The 25,070-nt window shown below is 38.2% G+C and overlaps 1 protein-coding gene across 1 annotated transcript; it reads right to left on the bottom strand.

The window, feature by feature from the left end:
- Positions 1 to 1,239: 1,239 nt before the first annotated feature.
- On the bottom strand, positions 1,240 to 23,738 carry LOC134026841 (phospholipid phosphatase 2-like). The gene is made up of 7 exons (XM_062469831.1): positions 23,453 to 23,738; positions 23,267 to 23,348; positions 3,060 to 3,211; positions 2,660 to 2,922; positions 2,497 to 2,554; positions 1,685 to 1,861; positions 1,240 to 1,573 (listed from the first exon to the last, which is right to left on the bottom strand). The coding sequence occupies exons 2-7, from the start codon at positions 23,325 to 23,327 to the stop codon at positions 1,421 to 1,423; spliced, it is 864 nt and encodes a 287-aa protein (XP_062325815.1). The 5' UTR covers positions 23,328 to 23,348; positions 23,453 to 23,738; the 3' UTR covers positions 1,240 to 1,420.
- Positions 23,739 to 25,070: the final 1,332 nt, after the last annotated feature.

Here is a 25,070-nt window from a genome sequence, read left to right as displayed (position 1 = left end):
GTACAATTTCACGAAATGCCCCACATCTGTCATTTTAACAACTGTCCTCCTTCAAAACAACTGGTTACAATATTATGACTTGTGTTTTTTTCCCCTCTGTGGCCCTAATATTCTATCATTTTATATATAGCCTTATAGTCTATGGGAAACTGTAAATTATCTAATGATAGCAACATCATCTAAAAATCCTTTTTTATCCAAAATCATTGAAATTAATGATCACAAACGTTTAAATAATGACAGTGGGTCTAGTTATATGTGATAACAATGTATAGTGAGCAGTGAAATAACTATTGGTTTCCATTTGTGGTGACTGCTGACTGACATTAGGGATGAGATTAAATAGATCCTGGAATTTAGCCTGGTCTGGAGCAGGCTAGCTCCACAGAATAAATCTCCATGGTAATTTATACCATAACATATCCTCCTGCCCCCTATCCATCTTTAGTGCAACCGGATTACGGATCAATTGAGCCAGGATCACCAAGATATCCTGGCTTAATCCCTTATCCTAGTTTTGTGCAACAGGCCCCTGGTCTGTGGTTCTGTAGGCACCCAGGCCTATTCTAGAGTTTGGTGATACATCACAGTAAGGCTTAAGGTTTAAGAAGTGTGCATGGCCTACAAACATACTTTTGTGTGTGTGATCCATGGCTTTACTCTTTACTGATTGGATATCTCCAAACAATTAGGAAATCATCATAGTTACAGTTTGGTATAATCATTATAAAACATTTATAGTGTACATAAAAGGTTATAAAGGGTACAAAAAGTCAAATATTTCTTTGAGAAAAGAACAATGACGAACTGGAATTACTTTCTTACAGTTTATACAACGTTGGTTTAGACAATGATTCTGTAAACAAAAATAAGATATAACAGCATGACAACATTTGGTACATGTAATGCAGTCCACAGTATACATATTTCTGACATGTATTATTGAGTTCAAAAACGTGGTCCAAAGACACAATAGTGTAACGAGGGAGGGAAGAAGACAAATAAGCGATATAGCTACAATGCACACTGGTTTCAGAAAGATACACATCTCTTGAAAGGCACAAGCTGGATAATGATTTCAGTTGGAATAAAGTTGGAGAACAAAATGTGCACTTTGTCTGGTTGTTTCTGCATCTTTCTTAGTATCCATTTCCCCTTTTCTCTCCAGCAGGTTAAACATTTTACTCATATATGCTTAAATCATATAAATCCCTTAAATTGGTTTGTTTAAGCGAAGCGAAAGCGAATTGTGGTATGTGTTGTCTTTGTGCTCACAAGCTTGCACCAGAGTGGATGTAGTGGTTTTTCATTCTGATTAAGTTGTCTGAACATGTCCTGGATCGTCACTTTTTTTTATAGTGTGGTTGTTTAACACAGCTCGTCTGGTGGCAGTGGTAGATGTTACTGTGTTGTCAAGTACTCATACAGGCGCAGAGCAGTTGTAGTGGTTGCTATGTTGGTTGTCAGGTGGCTGCAGGCTGGGTTTGCATTCCAGATGTTCGTTCTCAGAGGGGTTTGCTGGTCGCAGGCAGCGGGAGGGGCGGGACTTATAGAAGTCTGACACGTAGCGGACCTGAAAGGAGTAGAAAGAAGAGGAGCGTACATTTTTAGATCATAGATCAATGATAACTAGATATAGAGTGTATGATGCACAGCCACTCCTACCCTCTTCTTTCTCACTTACGTTCAGCACAGCAATGAGAGCCCCCTGTAGTAAACCTACCACCACATCGCTCCAGTGGTGTTTGAAGTCCGACACGCGTGTGTACCCCACGTACACTGCAAATGCAATCAGGAAGAACTGAATGGTAGGTCGAACAAGGCGGGTCCACTTTCCCTGCATACGAGCCTGCACGTACAGCTAGACACACACACACACACGCACAGGTCATGATCATCATAACACATGGTCATCTGTAGAAAACAGAAGAAGCAGTTAATAGAAAAATTGCGTCTACGGTCATTTTAAATCCACTACTATTGGTGCTTTTTCATTGCATGGTACTGGCTCGACTATTTTGCTTTTCCATTGCGTACATCTCCGTCTAGGTTCAAAGCAAGCCAAAGTGATAACAAAAGGTGATGTGAAAACAGAACAGACTACTGACTGGTCAGAGAGAATCAAGACATGGCACAAACCCTCCATTTAAAAAAAGCTGTGCTACTGTTATAGAGGCACATAATAGCAACTACTGGCTATAATAGCGGTCACAGTTTTATTCCATGGACTACTCAATTAAATGTCAACCAGTAAAACAATGTTGTCAATGGAGGAGGTGTAGATGTTCCTGTGGTTGCTGATGAAAGGATCCAGCGAGAGTGGAGTATGTTGCGTTGAAGATGTTACGACAGTTTCATGCAGCGTTGCTATACGACGACCAGCTTCATAGAGTGGGTACTATCTGCAGTGGAAAACTTGCAAATACAGTTGAGTCCAGTCAAGATGAGCCGATACCATGCATTGGAAAAGCGCCATATGCACAGTCCAGCACTCACTGCTAGAAACAGCATACAGTACATCCCGAAAGAGGAGTGGCCCGAGTAGAAGGATAACCTGGAACATACAGGAACAAACCGATCGGCAAACGCAATGCTTCAGCACATCACTAAGATGGAGGGAGTAGGACAGAAGGAGGTAGACAAGTACCATAATACCCACCTGGATTCTGTGACGTTGCGAGGGTTGCCGGTACAGTTGATCTGAGGCATAAACCCAGAGCACACGACAGGAGAACAGACCGCCAGGAAATTGGGTCGAGGCCGACCTATGGTGAACTTGGCCATGTCTGTAAGTGATTGGCTGACACCAGCTCCAAACAGGAAGGTGCCCACTATCTTGTAGAGAGCTGCCAGGTACTGGTTGAACTGGGAGTTGGAGTGGAGCCGCTTGCAGTAGACCAAGTACGCCTCTCCAATGGTGATCTTAGAGAAAGAAAGTGAAAATACTCTACCACTGAGCTATTCCTTTCAGCCATTAATATCCCCCAAATCCCATACCTGTATAGAGAAAACATGGCAGCCAGGCTGGACCAGAGAGATGGGAGCAGGTTTGAACTTACTATTATGAGGGAGGAGGAGATGGTAACTGCAGCCATGGTGCCATGGGAAATGGTGGCCTGTCTGAACGGGTAGCTGATGGACTTGTCTTCACAGTCGATGCCTCGCAGGTATGGCTGGAACATTATGGTCAGGATGGCAGAGGGTAGGGCAACTGGAGAGAGTAAAGAGAGACGGTGGAGGGACAGAAAGACAGAGAAAGTCAAAGAGAGACAGAGAGAAGTACAAGAGGAAGTATATAGTTCTAAGGGTTGTGACCTCTATAGGCTAAATTCCCACTCTTTCCCTGTGGAGGAAGTTTCTATCACCATTGATATGTGGCTTGGTGTACTAGCCTTTAGCGTCTGACCCTGAGGGCTACTGACAAAGACAGGGGCCTGGAAAGCAACCACTGACACGTGACATACATTACACCCATTACACTTTCAAACAATACAACCAAACACACACACATTACTTCTACGACACACATACACTAATTTGCTAACAGTCAACAATATAGAAATCATTTTTCTTCAGTACACAATCTCACATATACACTTCTGGGTCACCAATGTCTTTATATACATTCCTCTCATGAGAAATTCTGATCTCTCATGGAAAGGTCCATGGAAAAAGTGGTTTCCAGTAACCTTTTTATCTTTCTCTCTCCCTATCTTACACACATTCAATCCCTCCCTGCAAAGCACTCACACTCATTATCTGTCCTTGTGAAGCATACACACACACACACACACACACACATTCTCTCCTTCTGCAACACACATGGACCTAACTGTAGATCTGGGCAAAGGTATTCTTTGTCCTGAGTATCATAATGTATGAAACTGTAAGATAAGGGATAAAGAAAGGAAAGTATTGTTTTACTCTTTCTTAATCTCATCTGGCAAGAAGTTCCGGACTCCACTCAGAGAAAATAAACATGGAAAAATGTGCAATTGGGCACAAGTAGAACTTCCTCTTAACCTCTGACCTGCCAGGAAGTGTAAGTGTTCCTGTTATTCTGCTTAAGATGAAACATGAATGCCAAACTGTACACACCAGCACTCACATTACAGTCCCATCCAAAAGCAACAACGACAGACATCCTGACACATACTGCCCTCTTCATTTAACATTGTACATGCACTGCCAAATGTAAACAATGATTACATGTATTGCTCTTGCTCTTTTTCTCACACACACTTTTGATTTGAACAATCAGCATTCATCTTTTGCTCTCCCTCTTTTTTGCTGTCCCTCTCTTTTCCCCATTTTGTCTCTCCTTCTCTTCTTGACACTCTTTCCCTCCCTCTGTCAGAATCATGGTTATTTTCACACAGGAACGTCAGAGAGCAGGAGTCCACACACCCCCCCTCCTCCTCCTTGACACTGACACATAGTTGGAACTCAAGAGGCTGTCTGTTTTGTGAGACAGTAAAACTGTGGGATGGATCATCTCTTAACACTTATGTTACTTTGTCAGACAAATGTTGGAGCTCCACTGAAACACTCCAACTCCAAACTGGTAAATCCTAATTTACTCCTAACCCTTAACTCATAAACCCTAACTCCTGAACCTAGTCTCTATACTCACCCTAATACCTAAGGCTAAAATCCAAAGTCATAACTCACTCCAAAACCTTAACTTCTAAGCCTAACCTCTAAATAAACACTCAACCTAACACCTACCCCAAACTTTTAATCCCTAAACCCCAACTCCTGAACCGAACCTCTACATAAACACATAAACCCCAACTCCAAACTTCTAGGCCCAGTTTCCCAAACATGGATTAAGCCTAGTCCTAGACTAGAAACTTTTTCAATGGAGATCTTCATTAAATTGTTGTTTTACTTTAGGACTAAGCTTAATCCATGTCTGGAAACTGGGACAAAAACCATTACTCCTAAACCCTAACTCCAAACTCCTAAACCATAACTCCTAACCCCTAACTCCGTACTACTAACTCCGAACTCCTAAACCCTAACTCATACTGATTGGCAATCTTCACTTTATATCAATAATACTGTTGCCATTCTTGTCTTTTGGTATGGCAATTTCTTATACTTTTTGTTATTAATTTATTTTTGCAATATTCTTCTTTTGCGTGCGTGCTTTCCTTTGATTGTGTTTTGTATTTCATATAATTTTTCTTTTATGCCACTATACATAGCTGCCATGTCACAATAATTTAATTGTCTATAATAAACCTGTACTGTGCACATGACAATACGTCTCTTTGCTTTTGACTCCTAAACCCCAACTCCAATCTTCTAAACCTCCAAACCCCAAATTTCCAAACTCTCAGTTGCCCAGACATAGATTACAGTTTTTTCCCAATTGCTTACACACTTTTTTCAATGAAGACGGGCAAATCTCCAGGAATTGACGGCCTATCTGTTGAATTTTATATACATTTTTGGGATCTTCTTCATAACTCTTTATTATGTGTATACAAAGAATGCATCAATCACAAGGAGATGACAGCTACAATGAAGCAAGGCATTATTTCTCTTATCCCCAAACCTGACAAAGACACTCTATTAATTGATAATTGGCGTCCTATCACTCTCTTAACAATAGATTATAAGATGTTGGCTTTAGTTTACTCAAACAGACTTAAGAAAGGGCTTGACTCTATTATAGCTGAAACTCAAACAGGATTTATAAAAAATCGACATATTAGCTGTAATATCAGACTCATCTTAGATTTGTTGGATAATGCAGATGCAGTTAAGTCTGAGGCACTTATTTTGTTTCTAGGCGTTTACAAGGCCTTTGACACAATTGAGCACAACTTTCTTTTCCAGTCCCTTAAAGTGTTTGGCTTTGGTAACAGCTTTGTAGACATTGGCCGCGTTTCCCAGATTTGTTAAGAAGCTCTTAGCGCTAAGAAGCTCTTAACGAATCTGGGAAACACGGCCATTGTCAGTATGTTCTATAAAGATATTAATAGCTTAGTTATAATTAATCTCAATACCTCTAAAATATTTCAAATTAATAGAGGGGTCAGGCAGGGGTGCCCTATCTCCCCCTTCTTATTTATTCACTGAATTATTATTGCTTAGAATTATATCTGACAACATTTTTGAAGGAATCTCAATATTTGGTAAGGAGTTAATAATATCCCAATTGGCTTATGACACTACAATTTTTTTAAAGGACAAGAAACAGTTATGTAACTCTATTAACTTGATAGACCAATTTTCCAAGGCTTCAGGTTTAAAATTGAATATGACCAAATGTGAAATCTTATCTCTGCATGGTTGTGATGATAGTGTAATTGGAAATATCCCAGTTAAGGATTCCGTCTATTTGTCTATTTCGTTACCTCAGAATAATAAGGTTCTATCTGCGTTCAGGTCAGGTTTTGAGATATTGAGGTTTAAAGTTTTAGCATTACAAATAGCAAAACTGACAAATGGAGCACATTTCTTTATAGCACCAGAGTTACATACACCTTACATGTATTTTACATCTGAGATACCAAAGTTCTACATGAATTGTAAATTAGGGTTTTTGAAACAGGTCAATTGTAGATAGAACCTTATAGTTCTAAAAACTAACAGCCGCCTTGGAATTATAAGGTTCTATCTTAAAAAACTGAAAAAGGAACAATGATTATCAAATAAGTTTAACAATTTACTTATACATACTGTTGGGATGTTCAATTTATATAATAAAAAGTGTATTTTTATTGGTTAATATGTTAAATCTTCATGCATTCATGCACTTACTGCTATAACACTATTTTTCCAGTGCGTCATTTTTCCTTTCATCTTTCTTATTCAAGATAACAGTAATTTAATAATGTTAAATGTAAATGAATGATTTAAAAAATACATGGTCTGATGAAGGTCAAGTCCTTCAGTTTATCAAAGTATTTTCAGTAGAAAACCAAAACGAGTTGAAAGAATATTTAAAATCAGTCTTTATTTTTTTAGTTTATCAAATCATTTTCAAACAATTTAAATGTAAAATTCATCATACATCACACATGGCAATACTGACACTCATTCAGATAAAACTGATCAGAAATGTTTTGCTTATGAACAAGGTATTTCAATCGAACTTATTTGAGATGCTGCTCCTTGCAATGAAAATAATTTAATGCAATAAAAATACACAGTATTATAGTAAGAGATACATAGTATCTCTTATCTCTTACTATACACATACATCACATACATCACATACTATTCACTTTATAATCAACACACAGCTCATGTTGGCAACATTAAGGCCTATTGAACAATTATTTCATATCAATGAATTTCCAACCCATCCATACATCTATACATACATACATACATACATACATACATACATACATACATACATACATACATACATACATCTGTACATCTATACATCCATCCATACATCTATACATACATACATACATTTTGCTCATTTCTTCATTATTGTATGGTAATACTCTTTATCTGCAAGTGGCATGAATCTAAACATTGACTCTAGATCATTCATCTTGACCTCTGGGACGTGGCTCTGTTTTGGGAGCATCCTTGGCTTGGGTAGGGTGCATGTAGGCGCCAAGTTTGGTTTCCTGGTTTTACTTGGTCCTCTAAGGTCTACTGCTACCAATAATGCCTGTGCATGTGATGTTTTGTAGTAAAGTGTATATGGGCACTGATCAAATACGAGCTGACACACTGCAGAAAATGGCACCTGTTTGTACTTGAACAGTTTGGAACATGAGTGAAAGTCATAGAAATCTGACTCTCTCATCTGTATAACTCTGTATGGGTTGTTCCTGTTTACTTTGAGGAACACACGCAATAATGACACGGGAGAGTAGAATTCAGATAATGCCATAGCCTTCTCAATTTGACTCTGCATGTTATCTACCTCTTGTACAGCAGAATGACCTGGGGTAGAGTACTTCATTGTAATCTGGTGAATCTTAGAATTCCTTGTCAAGAATTCTGCCATAGCAAACGCTATTATGGAGTTTCTGTTTTGGGACACACAGCTGTCACTCCATGTAATTATGCTCGTGGCATATGGGTGGTCAAGAATAATTTTGTCGAAAATTTTAACAAGTGCACTAGCAATGTCGTTAGCCCCTCTGCCTAACATTCCCTCTGTCCATATCGCACAATAGCCTTTCTTTGAGAGAGAGCTATGAGCTGTAAGATTGTACACGTTCAGTTTTCGTTTGTAGAAAAATGAACTGATCTCTGCACGTGGACAAGTTATAACATTCTGAAGGTCAAAACACACTACTAATGTGTTTTCAGCATCCCTGTCTGCCTGTCGCTCTTGGCGCATTGCAGTTTTGTCGGTAATGTGTTTCCTCTGTTTGCTATCAGCAACTTCGCTAAGAAGATTCTGTTCGAGAGCTGTCTGATAAGATTCACACTGATCACACCTATCCTTTTTAGGAACGTGAAAACTGAGGTTGAACTCAGAGTTGAAAATGAATCTATAGAAAGACTCCTTTACAGGTGTATTGCCCTCTTCAAGACATTTACGTTTGTACAGATCATACATTCGAGACACATTGAGCGTGGATTCCAGATACTGCCTCTCTGTCCTAGCCCTGCAGTAATGGGATTCAACAACAGGGAAAGACCTGATGTGATCCCGAACCTGCTCTTTTAGTTGAAGATCTATCACACGTTTTGTATGTTTGCCTCTAGAATCAGGTTTTGGCATGCCAGTCGTTTGGTTTTTCTTTAAATGTGTGTTGTAAACTGGCTTCTGACTAATTGCCAGAGTGCCCAGGTAAAATGACTTGCACACTCTAATCCTCTCACCCTCAATATTCAGGTAGTATTTAAATGAGAATGTGCGTTTTCTTTGTGATTCGCAGCATGTTTGCCTTTCTTTCATTGCACATTCTGTTGTCATTGCAATGTAATCATGTTTCCTGTTTTGTGTCAATTTGTAGTAGTCCAAGAAACATTCTTCCCTTTCAGTAGGGGTAACCTTCTGTGCACATTTAAATTTACAAGAGAGGGCACAATTTTTCTGTGATCTTACTTTTTTGGCTGGAACTTTTGTATTGCTTGCATTAGTGTATTCTTTGCCTTCTTGGTGTAGCCTCTTGCGGATATTTGCTTTCCATTTAGATGAATTTGATGGTCTTTTTCTTGTCTTTTTCTTTGGTTCTGTGTCCCCCAGCTCCTCTCCTGCCATGCCCGACTCCTCTGTTGCCCCCAACTCCTCATCCACAGTCTCACCCAGAATGTCTGTTGCCCCCAACTCCTCATCTACAGTCCCACCCAGAATGTCTGTTGCCGCCAACTCCTCCTCCTCCACAGTCCCAGGCTCAGCATCTTGGTCAACATCACCAGTCTGTGGGAAAATTACTGATATTATACCATTGCTGTAATCATATAGCACAATAGAAAATAGATGAGAATCAAGGATAAAATTAAAATCCCTTTAGGCCCATGTATTCCTCCATTATCAGTTCTAGATTACATTAAATTCAACTTTATCGTCATTGCACAAGTAAGGACAACCAGTATGAGATGCAATTTAGCTAGCGTTAGCTAGCGTTAGCTATCTAAGTTGCCTTCGGCATAATCTAAAAGCACGAGAAAGAAATATATTACTTAAATAAATACCACTGTATGTTAGGGCTTGCCTCAAAATGATGACTAAATTACATGTATGCTACTAAATTAACATTAGCACACTATCTATAGCCTGGTATTATAGATAGCCTATGTAGTGATTATCTCCTCAGCTAATACTGCACAGGAATGGCAATTTCCTCAACAAGAACTGACATTAAAGCTATTTTAAGAAGATAACTCACCTGTTTCTTTGTTAGTTCATCGATGAAATCATTAACCTTTAAATTGCGCGTAAATCTGGCTTTGGTTTTGCTTGACATTTTTCCATCTTCTATTACTGGGGTGAAAAAGACAACCTGGCGCCATAAAGAGACTTCAGAGAGCGAGCGCCTGACGACAGTATTTGATTGGTCCTTCTGTAAATATTCCAAAAGATGATTGGGCCACAGATAGAACCTTATAAAACTCCAAGTCTGAGCGTAACTTTGTAGATAGAACCTTTTAGTTTTGCGAATAAAACACCCAAAATTAATTTTATTTAAAAAAAAACACCTTAAATAATGTTCACAAGTTATACCAGAGTAAGACTATGTAAATAACTCAATTTTGACAAAAATTTCAGATAGAACCTTATTATTCTAGGGTAGCGATTTGTCTGAGTTCTCCTCTCTAAAGCAGAGGGTCTATCTCGTTTCCTGTATCCCATCTTTATCATTATTTGTAAATGACTCAACAGCCACTGACGTAAATAGAATTTTTCTGGATTTTAATTGGAAAAATAAGTCACATAAGCCTCAGAAAAATTTACTTTCCAATAGTAAAGCAGAAGGTGGTCTAGAACAGTGGTTCTCAATCCTGGTCCTCGGGACCCCCTGCCCTGCATGTTTTAGATGTTTTCCTGTTCCAACACACCTGATTCAAATGAATGGTCGTTATCCAAGCCTGATAACGACCATTTATTTGAATCAGGTGTGTTCAATCAGCAAACAGAGGGAGTGGCTGAGAATGATGGCGTTGATGTTGTGTGCTAGTTTGAGTTGTAGTTCAGTAATGGCGGTGGAGAAAGATGCGAGCGAAGCCATTCGGTCCGTGTTGTGGCTCTCCTCCCCACGGGGTTCGGAAAAAGTAAGATTTTCCAGTTAGCTCCGTTAGTGGTGAAGGAGTTGGCTAAGGTGAACGCTAGCGATTGGTTATTGCAGATCCAGAGTGGCTCTGGGCAGATCCAATAGTTTGAATACACACATCAATTAAAGCCTAAGTAATGTAATTAACTAGAAAGGCATTTCCTGCAGAAAATGCGTTGGAATACTGAAAGATGAAATAAAAAAAATTTAATTGCTGAAAATACAGAAATGAGAAAATACCCGCAAGCTGAAATGAATTTCAAAAATGTGTGAGTCACACAAAAGAGGCAGTGTGGACACTGAACTGCATCATCTAACAATGCTAAGAGCTGAAATACAATGCGGGAGAAGCTGAAAGCTGAACTGTTAAACTGTAGAAGTCGTAGAAGTAGTATATTCGTTTTAGTAGCTGAAATGATAGTGCTCTTAGTCTTTTAATGAGACGAGTTGACTGAATAGCTCTGTCTTGTGACTCCACTAATAAGCTAATACCAATCACCTGTGTAAGAGACTGAGTGGCGCATGTCTGTTTGGTTCATAGAGTTAATATTACTAGAGGAAGCAACTTTTGTCTTCCAAGATGGCGTCCCCATTCATTTCTATGAAAAGTGCTCAGTGGCGCAGTGAGGCAAGCGAGAGCACGAAACTGGACCGCGCCATCTTTCCACTTCCGACTCTTCCAATCTAGCTTTAAACAGTGGCTCTTTTTTTCCCTAGCTCCGAGACCTCGTGCACGCTTGCAACTAGCTGTACACGTCATACTTTGCGACAACCAGTCGCGAGCATAGATTTATATGGTTGCGAGCGTGTGAGCTAAGGCATTGCAGTGGCAGAATGGGGTACAAGTCCGATAAGAATCAGAGACATGATGCAAACTTTACGGAAATGTATGCTGTCACTGTATAGTATTCCTTTCACTTGGTTTTTAGAAATAGGCTATAGGGCTAAATAGGCTATAGGGCTATTCTAGATGGAACTCATCACATATGTTGATTTTTCTTAGTGATATATGAGTATGATTTCCAACGCATTGTATCGGATTAAATAAACTGTTAACATGAACACTTAGCTCTGTCGTTGTTCTCACCAGGCAAAGAAAGCTTAATAGTTATTTTTGTAACAGAAATCTTCCATAATGCAGACTTACCATAGCTTACTGTCAACTTTATATTCAAACGAAATGCCACGAAATTCACACTGCCTTCAATTTAACATGAGTGTAGAAATGTGGCCTGTGTTTTACATGTTCAACCTACAAAACCAAACGCCTATTAATGGATATAACGTGATCTAACAAGACTTGGTAATAATGTAATAAATTGAGAAGTGTGTCTAAAATATAGTCTACTTTATTGAACATGTGCCTTTGAAAGTGGCATATTAACAGAACTATATACAAGACGTTTCCATCAGATATAAGTGGGGGTGAAACAGAGTCACTGAGGACCTTCATTGTCCCAAAAAAGCAGTCTGGCTTGATGACACGATCAAAAAAAGAATAATGAGTGTGTTTAACAAAAGCTTCTGACTAATATTATTAAAATATATATCATTTCCTATTGTGGTTATCAGTTAAGGTATTAATCTTCGTCTTTGCTCCAGATAGACATGTCAACAATCTATGCTCACGCTTGATATAATATAATATTTGCCATCATGTCATGAACGTTTTTACGAAAAATCGAATCTGTTTTAAAATAACGGGAATAAACTATATTAACAAACATTTCATGTATGTGTGACAACCATTTGCTAAACTTGCTACAACAGGGCAGGCAACTCAAGCCATTTCTTTCAGCTCCAGGTAAATCGGCTATCGGCCAATGTGAACTTTTGTGCTCGTGCCCTGTTAGTATCCGCAAGCACATTTGCAGGCAACTTTTATTGACGTAAGAAAATATATGGGGTGCTAGTTTACCCATTTCGGATTGGTTTCAAACTTAGCAAAAATCAGGAAAAATTCTTCTATGAAAAAGCTAGTAGTATGAGCCAGGTTCGAGAATCGAACAAAAATTATTGGGGGAGATAGTTTTGTAAATGTTGACTGGAGTTAATAGAATAAAAACGACCGGAAGAGTCAGAAGTCTAACAAGAAATGCAATACCACCTACATCCACCGGGGCCGTTGCTTCAAGCCGAGGGGCGAGGGGTGAGGGCTTGGTTTGGTTGCCACGGTGATGGTGCAGCTACGATTGCTAACGCGCTGAGGGTAGAGCGAATAACAGAAATGTAGCTAGAATCCACACCTCAAACAAGTTAACCTAGACGCAAAACTATACGTCCAATCCAAAAAATAAGGATATTTTCCGAGACCCAAGACTTTGCCGAAACCAGAGATATCCTTTATATGTCTGTGCGGTCAGAAATACGACTCTACCGGCAGTTTCAAAAACGTCTAACTTCTGCTTTCTCTGAGAAATGTGTCACCAGATTTGCATTGGTCTCTATGGGGCGAGAGTTGGACTTTGTCTCGCTTTCGTGGGGCTCTGAACACATGTGTACGTTTGTTGGATTCCACAGACAACTGTCTACGACCAGCACAAAATTAGCTATCTATTGATCCAAAAATGAAGCATAAAGAGTGAAAATTGTGGCAATGCTGGAAAACTAGAAATACTTTTTTAAACTGATTTTGAAGCTCCCCTCCACTCTAAGCGTTTCAGTCAGCACTCTAGGCTCTCACATACACACCCATGTAAATCTCAGAAACGGTTTGAAAAACTCATGAAACATAATCAGTGATATAAAAAAAAGTTGGATATCAAAAAGCTGATTCAAAAAAAAATTGTTTAGGGTTTTGTCAACATTTTAAAGTTTAAAAGGGTAGCTGTAGCTGAAGGATTGAGGAAGAAGAAGGATTTGAAAGTTGAAGATGTTTAATAGGATTGAGAGGATTTGAAAAAAACTCCATTGGAAAACCATGTAAAAAATATTATGAATATTGATTTATATTAATTCAAGCATAAGAGGTACAAAGCTGAAAAGATGTAGCAGTCATAGCCTGAAACTGCTGAATTTTTTGATAGCTGAACGGTTTTAATAGCTGAAGATTTGAAGGCGCTGAAAGATGTCGCGGAAGAAATAGAATAATAATATGAAGAAGTTGAATAAAGATTCAAAGAACAATACTTGGAATGCTGAAGCAGCATTCCAACAATTAATTAGGTGTAGTAACTTGGAGTAACCACTAGGTGTTGTTTTTGGGTATCCCAAGTGTTGTGTTCTATCCTGAAAAGTTAGTTGAAGATGTCCCATGCAGGAGGTATGGAGTGTTGTCTGTTGCTATATTGTTCCAAACAGAAAGCAAAGAGTCACTTCAACTCAATTCATGTAGTAGTCTGATTTAGATTGAAGATATTACATGAGAAAATATTTACTATTTAATAGATAAGTAGTTCACAACAACTAATATTTCTATATTCATTTATTTATTTATGCTAAACAAATGTTCTACTTCAGGTAATCACGGGTGTGTTTGTGACGTTAGTGACTGTGGCTAGCTAGTTAGCCACTGTTAGCTTCACTTTTCACCACAAAAACTAAAATTACGCCTAAACCGTGCAACGTAACGTAAAATACAAGCAACACAATCGTGACCAAGATTAACATTTGGACACCGACATTGTCTTTGTAGTGTAAATATACCTGTGGACCAATAATATATTGGTAATATATTGGTCCATGGCCCTCTAGGGGCCTGAGGAGAGAGGTCTGCAGTTGGACCCTTCTCAGATTTATTGCAATGTCTGAACGTCAGTTTCCACCCCTACTGGCCTCCTCTCATTATCACATTGGGAAGAATAAAACAGAAAAGAAATGAATGAATAAATAAATGTATACATAAATGAATGAATACATGAATAATTATATAAATACAGAAATACAATAAGTCAGCTATTAATTGACAATTGTGCATCAATTAATAAATTTAAATTAATACGTTTAGTTCTTAGGAATAGTTAAACTTCTGTACCTTTACTTAATTTAAGATTTGTATATGTTTAGTGTTTGCACCTCCCTGCCACAGTAAATTCCGTGTTTGTATAACATACATGGCGAATAAACCGAATTCTGATTTATTTTTGTTTAAACTCATGGATGTGGACATTTTTTTACATGGAAGGTTTGGTCCTCCATGGCAGTAAGCCCTGGTAGGACAATTTGACGGGTAGGATGAAATGTCAGGACACCGGTTATTTTTACTGAGCCACACCATTTGGCTCAGTTCAGCAATAAGAGACAGCTCCTGCGGGTCTTAATCTAGTACCCCTTTGGCTTTTATAATTAAGCAGAATTTAGCAATGTTTTTACCTATATTGGTATAAGTGTGTACATATATCACTTAAATTATTCTATGTAATTATACTAAATCTTATCATTTCCAGAATACCTTAATTGGTGGCCAAGCAGCGAAGTCTGGCAAGGCACAACCTATATTCTCTCTCATATATATTAAAAATTTATTATTATTTCTATTCCCACCCTAACTCGTCCCTCAATTTTTGCACTACATAGACAATGTTGGTGTCAAAATGTTAGTCTTGGTTGTAGGGCTGTTTTGGCAGTCCCTTTGTCACTGGTCACCCAGACACTCGTCTGTATAAACAAAAGTATACTATTATCATGTTACTTAAAGTATACTAGCAGTGTACTTATTTATATACTATTTTTGTACTTATTTATATAATATTTTTAAATTAAGTAAACTGAATTGGCCCACTTTTTAGGTCACCAAGTACACTTTAAAGTACACTTATAGTGTATTTCAAGGTTTACTTTTGAATACTGTAAAGTAGCCTGTGTAGTGCATTTTCAGTTCATCAAGTATACTTCCTAAAGTACCTCAAAGTATACTTTGGAATACTCTAAAGTAGCCGGTGTAGTGCACTTTCAGTTCATCAAGTATACTTCCTAAAGAGCCTCAAAGTATACTTTGCAATACTTTTAAGTGCACTTTCAATTAATGTAAGTACTTCAAGAAGTAAACTTAATAAATTAAATTTTACTATTACTTACTAATATGTTTAGGAGCCCCTCAAACGCCTCAGATTGTAAATCACTTAGCGAGAACAGGGGCCCTTGCAAAGTTACACTGCAGTTTTTTTAGGTGAATGAAGCTATTCACTGCGCAAGCGTTGACTTTTTAAGAATCCAGCTCTTCTTATGAAACGTAACAGTAATTTAACTCATGGTTACAATGGTAAACCACCACAACAATGACCACGCAACAAAACACTACATTCTAAGCAGACACATTTAAAAAACGAAATTCATGAAGTTACATTTGAATTTCGAACAAACGGCAAACTTATCAGCAAATTTTAACACTATTTACCGCCTTGCATGGGAATTGACCAGCCAATCAGCCACGCTATCTTCATTTTTTCACGTCGTTATTTTGTTCTTCAGTCAGTTTGACAGTATAACCTTCAAATGCATAATGCAACCCTTCTGTCTGCTTCTTTCTCAAGTAGCTTTTTTTTCATTAATACTCCAATTGATAATTATTAGTATAAGATTATAGGGCTTCTGAATGTTTTGGCAGTAATCACGGTTACAGCTTCAGTACCAAAAACGATTCAATGTGCAATGCATAATAGATTTTCATAAACATGAATAATTAGAATGAGATGGATCTAAAAAATTTAACCTGTAATGTACTTTAAATTATTTTGACTTTTTTTGCTGTATAATAATAGAAAACGTACATCCTACTCCAGAAGAAATGTATACCATTTTCTGTTTCTAAGCATACTTCTTAAAAGTATTTTTTATTTTTTGTAAGGGTAGTCTTCATTGTGAATACCTTTGTTAACCATTGCTCTGAAGGTATGTTTTGTATTTGATGATATTTCATTATTGTATTGATTATCTTACTATTTAGATAATAAACTATTATTGTGCATTTTAAGTTACTTGTTGTCCTTGAAACGTATCTATCACGCTACAGCGGTGAAAACTTTGATCTAGTCTGGTTGATGCGGCTTATACTGATTATAAACATAGACTTTTGAAGTAGGTTTTAACCTAAGGCCTCTGAATCATTTACAGTGGATCTCCACGCTCCGAAGGAATTTACCGGAGCCTCTGAGTGATAGGTTTACATACTAGGTCGGTGGTTAAATCCATATTATAGTAGAGATAATCAACTGATTAGTGAACACGCATACTTTAAGGTCGATGCTCTGATCAAGCAGAAGATTTTTACCTAGCCAGTTTCATGTCATTAACTGTTTAGCGCTCAAGGTTACAGGTAACGCACTTGTGCACATTTCTAAAATTTGAGTCAGATATTAACGAGTCAATTATCTCCCTGAACATCTAGTTAACCAGAATTTAATTGTGTTTCCCAAGCCGGGGACAAACACAAAGCGTCTCCGGCCTTACGATCCTCTTACATACATGGTCACGATTGTGTTGCTCGTATTGGATTTTACATTCTGTTGCACGGTTTAGACTTCATTTAATTTTTTGTGGCGAAAAGTGAAACTAACGGTGGCTAATTTGCTAGCCACAGTCACTGACGTTACTAACGTCACTACGTCACTAACGTCACGAAAACACGCGTGACTACCTTTGGCAGAACATTCGTTTTGCATCTGTTAACTTGGGGGATAGCTAGGCTAACTATAGCTTTACTGCAAGGCAGCTGCAGAAACGCCACAAGCAAAGAGGCCAGGGTGATAACTATTTACTCATTTTACTTTGTGATATGACACACAATTGTGATGTGTAATGTACAGTATAAGCTGATATTATTAAGGAAGTACATCTACTTTCGGAAACAGTAGTCTACTATTTCACTGAAGTATTAGCATCATGACATTAGCCTGTGTTGCCCGGGCAACACATACTACAGTGGTCTATGATGTAGCGTTATCTGTTTTCAATCGTTAAAATAAACATTCCTCACATATACATTTTCGTTGTAGGATTTATTCTGACATTAGTAAACGATTTGTTGGTGAAATTACCATTACCTGTGGTTTCAAACCAGTGTAGCTCACTGCAACGCTGTAGCTTACGCGAGACACACAACAAAAACATCTAACTTACACAGCTGTTTAGGAAGTCAAACGGCGACAGAACGTGCCGATGTTCGGCACTCCCCTTACTTAAATCAAAAGTCTATCTAACTACTAACCTGAACTTCATTGCCACAGCCTAAACGTTGTCAATCTGTTCATGAAAATAATTAATTTCAGCCTAAACCGTACAACGGAACGTTACATCCAATTCAACCAACGCAATCGCTACAGTACCAAGACGAACACAGCAGTAGTCTAGTACTGTACCGTAGTAGAATTTACCGGGGCAGCTTCTCCACACAGGGCTATATCGCATTTTGCGTTGTTACTGACAATGATCGCTACCAGTGAGATTTTTATCAATGAGCGATTTTCCACTAAATAAATGTCAAGCTTATTTACGTTTTTGGGGGCATATTTTCAGTTAGCAGATGGTACTGTTTGAATCGCGATTCCATCTTCTACTGCCGGTAACGTCGTAGAATAATCTTCAAAGGGGGTTCTTTATTAATGAATGAATGCAATGAGTAGGATAAATGCCTGAAAATATCACGAGAAGGGAAAACTTAAAAGGACGTTTAAATCATAGAGATTAGGTCAATTTTTACATCGCTCTGCCAAATGTATTCGTTTTGATTCAGCTATGAGGCTGCCTCTTGCAGGGGAAATGAGAAGACATCTATTTCATTCTACACTTCACTCGTATTTTGAGTTGTAAATGAGCAGCAACAAATATATGCTTTTAAATCTATGTAATCTTTATAAATAATAAGTATGCATTTTTATATAAAATATACAGAAATACGGACCCCTGTGCAACCGATGCAAGCAAGCACACCCTACAATTTCCCCAGAAATTGTACCCTCTCTAGTTCCTTTATGCATCCACATTCTGTGTTTGATGTGATGCTAGTTACGGAGTTCCCAACGTAATGCGAGCGCGCAACACGCGCGAGCGAAAGATTTTGGCCTTTATTTGAGCGCAAAATAGTTTTTGAGCTTCATGTAAAATAAACAGCCGTTTATTGGTAAAACCTTGTCTAGTGAAGGTGATGTATTTTTGTCTCTTAATGCTTCAGCCCCACCCTTACGTTTCTTAGCCTGGTTTTCCAAATTATAAACATTTAAAACTGAAAGCATGCAGCCAAGGAGCTCTCCACCTTTATTACTCATTTAAAAACTATTTGATAAATCGTATATAAAAGCATCATAGAATGTAAAGTAAAGTAACAGCTAGCTGGCGTCAGTTAATTGTAAAATGCATAGATAATGTTTAACAGTAAAATCTCAATTTAGCTTGCACCTAACATATTTGAGTGTGCTAACATCAGCAATAACGTCAGCTAGTTCGAGGTGTATGCATAGGCTAACCATTAAATTAGCAGCACATTTCCCGTATTTAACAATGATTAAACATGGACTTACCTGAAAGTGATGCACGGGCATCATTTCGCAGTTTTTTTCTCTTTCTTATTTCTGCCCCTGACTCCTGTTGTCTTTTTGAGTCCATTTTCGAAAAGTTGACCCTACTGTCAAAGTTCGTCAGGCCACTGAGATAGGAAAGGGCACCCACGGCGAGCTTGGGAAGTTGTGTATTTGTTTTTTGGGGGGGCACCATCGTAACTTTTTTTGAGCAATTAAATATATCTCTTGTTCTGCCTGTTTTGTGATATACATGCCTAAAAGGTGCCTAATATTTATATACTGATATAATATCGGCATTATAATTATTAGTACTATGATGATTTTTGAGTTGGCAATTTTTTGGTGCCCCCTCAGGACTTGGTGCCCTACGCACTACGCGTTATGGGAGCGGCGGTACTGCAGGCATTGTATAATATACAGTGAATAATACCATATGTCGAATATACCAAATGTCTATTGTTGTTTTGTGTAGGCTAAGAGCCTACTGTAACATTGGGACTCCAGTTCCAAGTGTGGCAGGTTACGCAAGAGCAGTAGCGCACTGTGTAAAACGTAAGTTGCATTTGATAAATCAAGTAGGTTGCCTCTATTACAATTAGCCAGACAGATAATTTATAATACGTTTTGTTGCTTTTACATCTACGGACTAAATAAAATAAATAGGCTAATCTCGGGCATTGCATTGTGCACAGGATTTTTATTTTATTTTTTGCTGGTAAACCGTGAATGCATCTTTCATGCATCCCATCCCCCCTTCTAAAGATCGATCGCATAATATGGTACAATACAAAATATGGGCATTCATTGCAGCCAGATGTAAGAGGTTGTAAAATGATCATTTACTAATTTATACCTCTCGATTTTTCAGAAATGCTTATGTAAGCAATTTTATTCAGTGGGCTGTTATGCTATAATGTTATGCAGGTAGTATTAGAAAAGGGGGACTTTGATTGTGAATGAAGAAGTCGTTGGAAAGAGAGTGGAGACCATAGACGATTCTAGGTTTTAAAACTGGGTGTGCAAAGGGTAGTGTTTTTTTTTTTTTTGCTGACAAAAACATGCTCAAAATTAATACTAGATCTTAACATTTTAAATTAATCATTAAAGTACAACAAACCATGACAGAACATACAACTCTGACATCACTTAAAAATGTTCTAAAAACATTTAATCGTAATTTTTTACATTAATTTGAAAAAGTAACGTTTTCATCCCAACCGTAGGGGGTGCAAATGCACATGAGCTGTTATGTAAAATGATCATAACAGCCCCCCCCCCCCCCATGCCATCATTTCCCTTTTATTAGGCCTACCTTATACTCATAAATGATTTAGCCTACCATTTGCAAAATAGTTGCAAACTATGAAAGTCATAATATGATTTGTTTTCGCTCATGTGTGAATATGCTAAATGTATTTATTAGTTTATATGCTTTACAAAACATTTCTTAGGCTGAATAACCTTTGTCTGAATGACAGACTTGTGCAAGAAAACCCTTGCGACATCTGCTGATAGAAAAGCTAATTGCAGCCTTGAAAGGCAGGGGGGAAATGGCAGAATGTGCAATTAAACCAAAACATGATATAGCATATCAAGGAAAAGTAAGTCCTGGAGTCCTGGAATACGATCTAGTGCAAAGATACAATTTATTCTCGCATTAGTGTTAATTAATGTCACAAAATTTACTGATCTATACTGAAATAAGTGTCCACTTTATATTGTATTTTTGTTAGCAAGCCAGTAAAGAAAATCCTTTGAAAGAAGTTGATTCAATGTTATGCCAGCAGTTAGCACTGCTAACCTGGCCATATTGGCGTTACAAAAGCGATATGCAAATTAACTTGTGTTTTGTATTGTCAAATCATCCCATCTATTTTTGAATGCTAGGACAATCTGATTAGGGATTCTCTATTTTGCACTATAAAGTCATCCTATCCGTTAATTTCAATAAATGCAAATGAGGGAGCCGAGGCCCCCCAAGATCCCCCCGTGGCTGGGCTACTGGTGTGTTGATGCTATAACAAAATGATGTTCGCAAATGCATGTTCATATTGTAATGGCGCAATAATTTGGATTTGTCCAATTTATAGCACCAGCTACACTGAGTTGTCCAGTTATTGCCATGAGCTTGTCTTCCTCACTTTGTAGTTGGCAAACATCAAGCGAAAAACGTTTGAATTGTCGGATTATGTGGAGTTTGGAGAGCACATTTTCCCTGTGGCCAAGTAACAGAGTTACTTGATCTCCGGTGTTATTGGGTTGCTTGTTGGTGAAGTGACTGCATCCCTGAGTAGCTTTACTATGGTCATAAACGTGATTAAGCCCAATACCTTTGAAAAGCCTTTTTAGAAACATTAAATGTTTTTAAAAATTGTACCTGCAGCCATTTTAGGTTTGTGATTTTGTCTTAGTGACTTAGGAACAATTTGGAAGCTTCTTTGAGACTTAAGATGTTTTGTGAAAAGGGCCCAACTTCATTTTCATCCAAAACCACAACAGAGGACAACTGATGCAATAACTTATCCTGTCATTGCCTGCATGATGACATTGACTTGAAGACCAGCAGCAACAGCTGTCCTCTGTTTTAAATGGCCTTGCCCTAGAAAGGGCTGCAGATGGCTTTAACACATTGTATCAATCTGTCCCAACAAATGATGGTCAACAAGGCGGAAGGCATTCAAATAATTTGTTGAGTGCTGCTCAGTGAAGACATTAAGGGGCGACCTATGGCATGCTGTAGTTGACATATTTGGGAGGTAGAGAGAGAGAGATGAGTGCAGAAAGTGTAAACAAGTTTATCTCCTGGTATTGGTGTCCTTTGGTGGCATTGTGTGTCCAAGAGAGAACTGTATGTGCAGTGGTGTGTGTGTGTGTGTGTGTTTTGAGGCTGTGATAACAGGAAGGGAGTAGGGGTGAGATAGAGGAATAATCACCAGAGAGGATTACAGGGAAAAATTATGGGAAAGAAAGAGAGTGAGTCCGGTGATTAGTTACAAATTGGCTTCTCAGCAAATTTTCTCAACACCTTCTACATCAATATGTTGCAACACATACACATACAGTTCATACATACACAGACACACACACAAATAAAGGAAAGTATCTCATCTGTGTTGGACATTTGAAATGACTGTTGTACAGCTGACTGCTCCTCACAAGGGGAGGAACACAAAGATGAATAAGACAAGAAAACTCGAGAATAAAAGGGAGTAAAGAAGACCGATCACAGTTAAGATGTTTGTAATAGAACATAACTACTTAATCTATAGATTAAGATATATCAGGATTGTGTGTACACATCGGACCAAAACAAACGCAGCCTAGCCAACAAGTACTGTACAAAGGTCCAGATCAGAGGGGGTTAAGGAAAGACTGGTAATTTCCTTCCTCCATATCACTCGCTGCTTTTTCAATGCATGGACACACTCTGATAACCTCTCACCCATACTCACATGAACACATTCTCATTAAAAAAAAACACAATACACACAGATAATAACCCCCCTAACACAAAGACCCAGTAGTGTCATTGAAGTTTCTTAAGAGATAATGAAAATGAGACATGAGACTGTACAGTAAGAGGATACTCTTCACATGCCTTTTCTAAACTATAACACTACAAGTCAAAACAGGTAGGCCCAGTCAACATTGTAGTCAGAAACACATAACCCAAAGATACATGAGGGATGCTTAAGGAATTGCATTTGAATACATATCCATAATTGTGAAAATATAAAAATGTATACACCCGTAGTAAGTTAGGTCCGAATGAGCCTGGCTTTACTGAACTTTTTACCTACAGAAGGCTACATTAGGTTGCAGTTACATTTCAGTACCAAAATTGACGCAACATGCATCCAGATTCTTCAAAAAAGAACCTGTGTGCGCCCGCGCGAGGGTGTGTACTGCAGCGTCCTATAATCCGACTTGTTTACAAAAATGTGTATCATAGTTAACCTTTTTTAAAGAAAAAACTATCTAGACGTATTTGTATAGAATGATGACACGCGTGTAGGCTAAACACTCTGCTTGAGTCTGCCTGTGTTATTGTGATGTAATACAAATAATATTTCAGCCATGTTGTTGTGAAAAGGGATCACTTACCAGCAAACACACAAAGAACATCCACTACAATCAACATGATCTTCTTTCCCTGGTCCATCATGATTCGTCTTCACTGGTCTACCTTCAGAATATCAGAACTAGTATAAAATGATAAAGTTCAGTTGTAAAAAAGAATGCAAAACTGAGCAACCCGATTTGCTGGTTCTTCCGGCTCCACTCCTTTACCTGTGCAACCTTTTCCTTACGCTAGGTGAGCGGCAGAGTAGGCGACACACAGCAGCGACCCTGCTGCGTCCTGGCTTGGCCCCTTCAACGCCCGGAAATGTTGGGGTCGCTGATTGTCCTCACACACTACTGCACACTGACAGATACTAAAAAGCTACGAACCCATTCCAAATGGGCTGGGAGTATTCCAGGTAGCGGGTTTAACAAACTAAAATGGGAAACTCCGACTTTTCGGTTCCAGAAAAGCTGATTTGAATTGGTTAAATCACTCGGTGTTAAGTGCGGCCATGAGAACTAATAAAAGCCAACATCAATGGAGCACCGATAGATCCACCATGGCACCCGGCGACAAAAAACGTTGTCCTACTTCACCACACTTCAGATATAAGTTTTATTACGTGTTCATGGTCAATCTGAGCACATATTCCGGAAAAAAGCAACACGGCTGTAGCAGCGTAGGAGACAATTGGCGTTGGAGACAATTGCTGGCCGAGTCAATGCATACATTTCAATGCAGTAGCCAGTCCATATTGAACATTTAAACCCACTGTCCGTTAATATGACAGGTGAAAAAGTGGTGGACTTAATAAAATAGTATGTTCAATGTTATATTAAATATAAAAACATACTACGAACAGGTAAGGCATATTTTTCTTGGGCCTATTAACTCGTGATTGTAGCTGTAAAAGCCAATTCAATGTTTTGTATCATTTATGGAAATTAGATAAATTGCCTGTTATTTTGTTTCTTAACAATTACAGGTTTACGTGTAATTGGATTTGTTTCTTTGATATATACAAGGTGTATATTATTTTACATATTTAATTTATGTTTGTCCTGTCAGACGTTTTTATATGCATGTGGCGTGCCTGCGCAGTTCTGCCTGGCCACGCCCGCAGGATGTAAAGCTCTAGAAAGTTCCACAAGGCTGGTAAGTTAATTGAGGCAAGCAGCATGGGAAAATAAATGGTTATTTTACCGTTTGAAATCACTAATAAAGGGTATAATTCTATAGGTCTTAGAAGCTGTTAGTTGTATTAAGATAGTCAGGAAATTACACTTCAGTAATGCAAAGCCTATTTTCTCAAGTTTTCGCCATCCAAGTCTTTGGGGCAATTAAACTTGCACGTTTTTTTAAGAACTTCTGGCCTAGTGTTTTCTCCGTGTACAATACTTTTCTTTTGCACCATACATAGGATCAAGGAAGGCAAGTTTAGACTTTGCTCCTATAGTAGCCTTTACGCCACCTTGGTTTTAATCATATTCGACATGATACAAAGTAAATATCAGTTGGTAACTATTTCAACTTGTAGTAGCAGTTACCCCCAACAGAATGCTTTTCATCACAGCATGATGATGATGATGATGATGATTAATATGACGAAGAGACGTTTGCGTGGAATTGTCAGTTATACACTGACATTATGAGAATAATGAATAGAAAAACGATTTGCGCATTCTGATCCTGTTGAACAGAGCATGGATGCTGTATACAGTGAGATACTCATTTAATGGCAGGTGCATTAGCAGGTGGAACTTTTTAAATGTAATCTCACGTATTCCCAGTTACAAGTCAATGAATCGTACAAACTGCATCTCATGAAGAAAGTGCCAAAAC

Source organism: Osmerus eperlanus, chromosome 9 (genome assembly GCF_963692335.1).
Source record: "Osmerus eperlanus chromosome 9, fOsmEpe2.1, whole genome shotgun sequence".
In the NCBI taxonomy this organism is placed as follows: domain Eukaryota; kingdom Metazoa; phylum Chordata; class Actinopteri; order Osmeriformes; family Osmeridae; genus Osmerus; species Osmerus eperlanus.
The sequence above is the reverse complement of the archived record's forward strand: the minus strand, read 5'-3'. Positions and strand labels throughout refer to the sequence as shown.

What these genes read in the sequence shown, in the direction of transcription:
- LOC134026841 (XM_062469831.1), bottom strand. Translation starts at nt 23,327, where the DNA reads ATGATGGACCAGGGAAAGAAGATCATGTTGATTGTAGTGGATGTTCTT. An exon ending in CGCAACGTCACAGAATCCAG is followed by an intron (nt 2,555 to 2,659) that starts GTGGGTATTATG and finishes TGTATGTTCCAG; the next exon opens with GTTATCCTTCTACTCGGGCC. An exon ending in ACTGTATGCTGTTTCTAGCA is followed by an intron (nt 1,862 to 2,496) that starts GTGAGTGCTGGA and finishes GTGTGTGTCTAG; the next exon opens with CTGTACGTGCAGGCTCGTAT.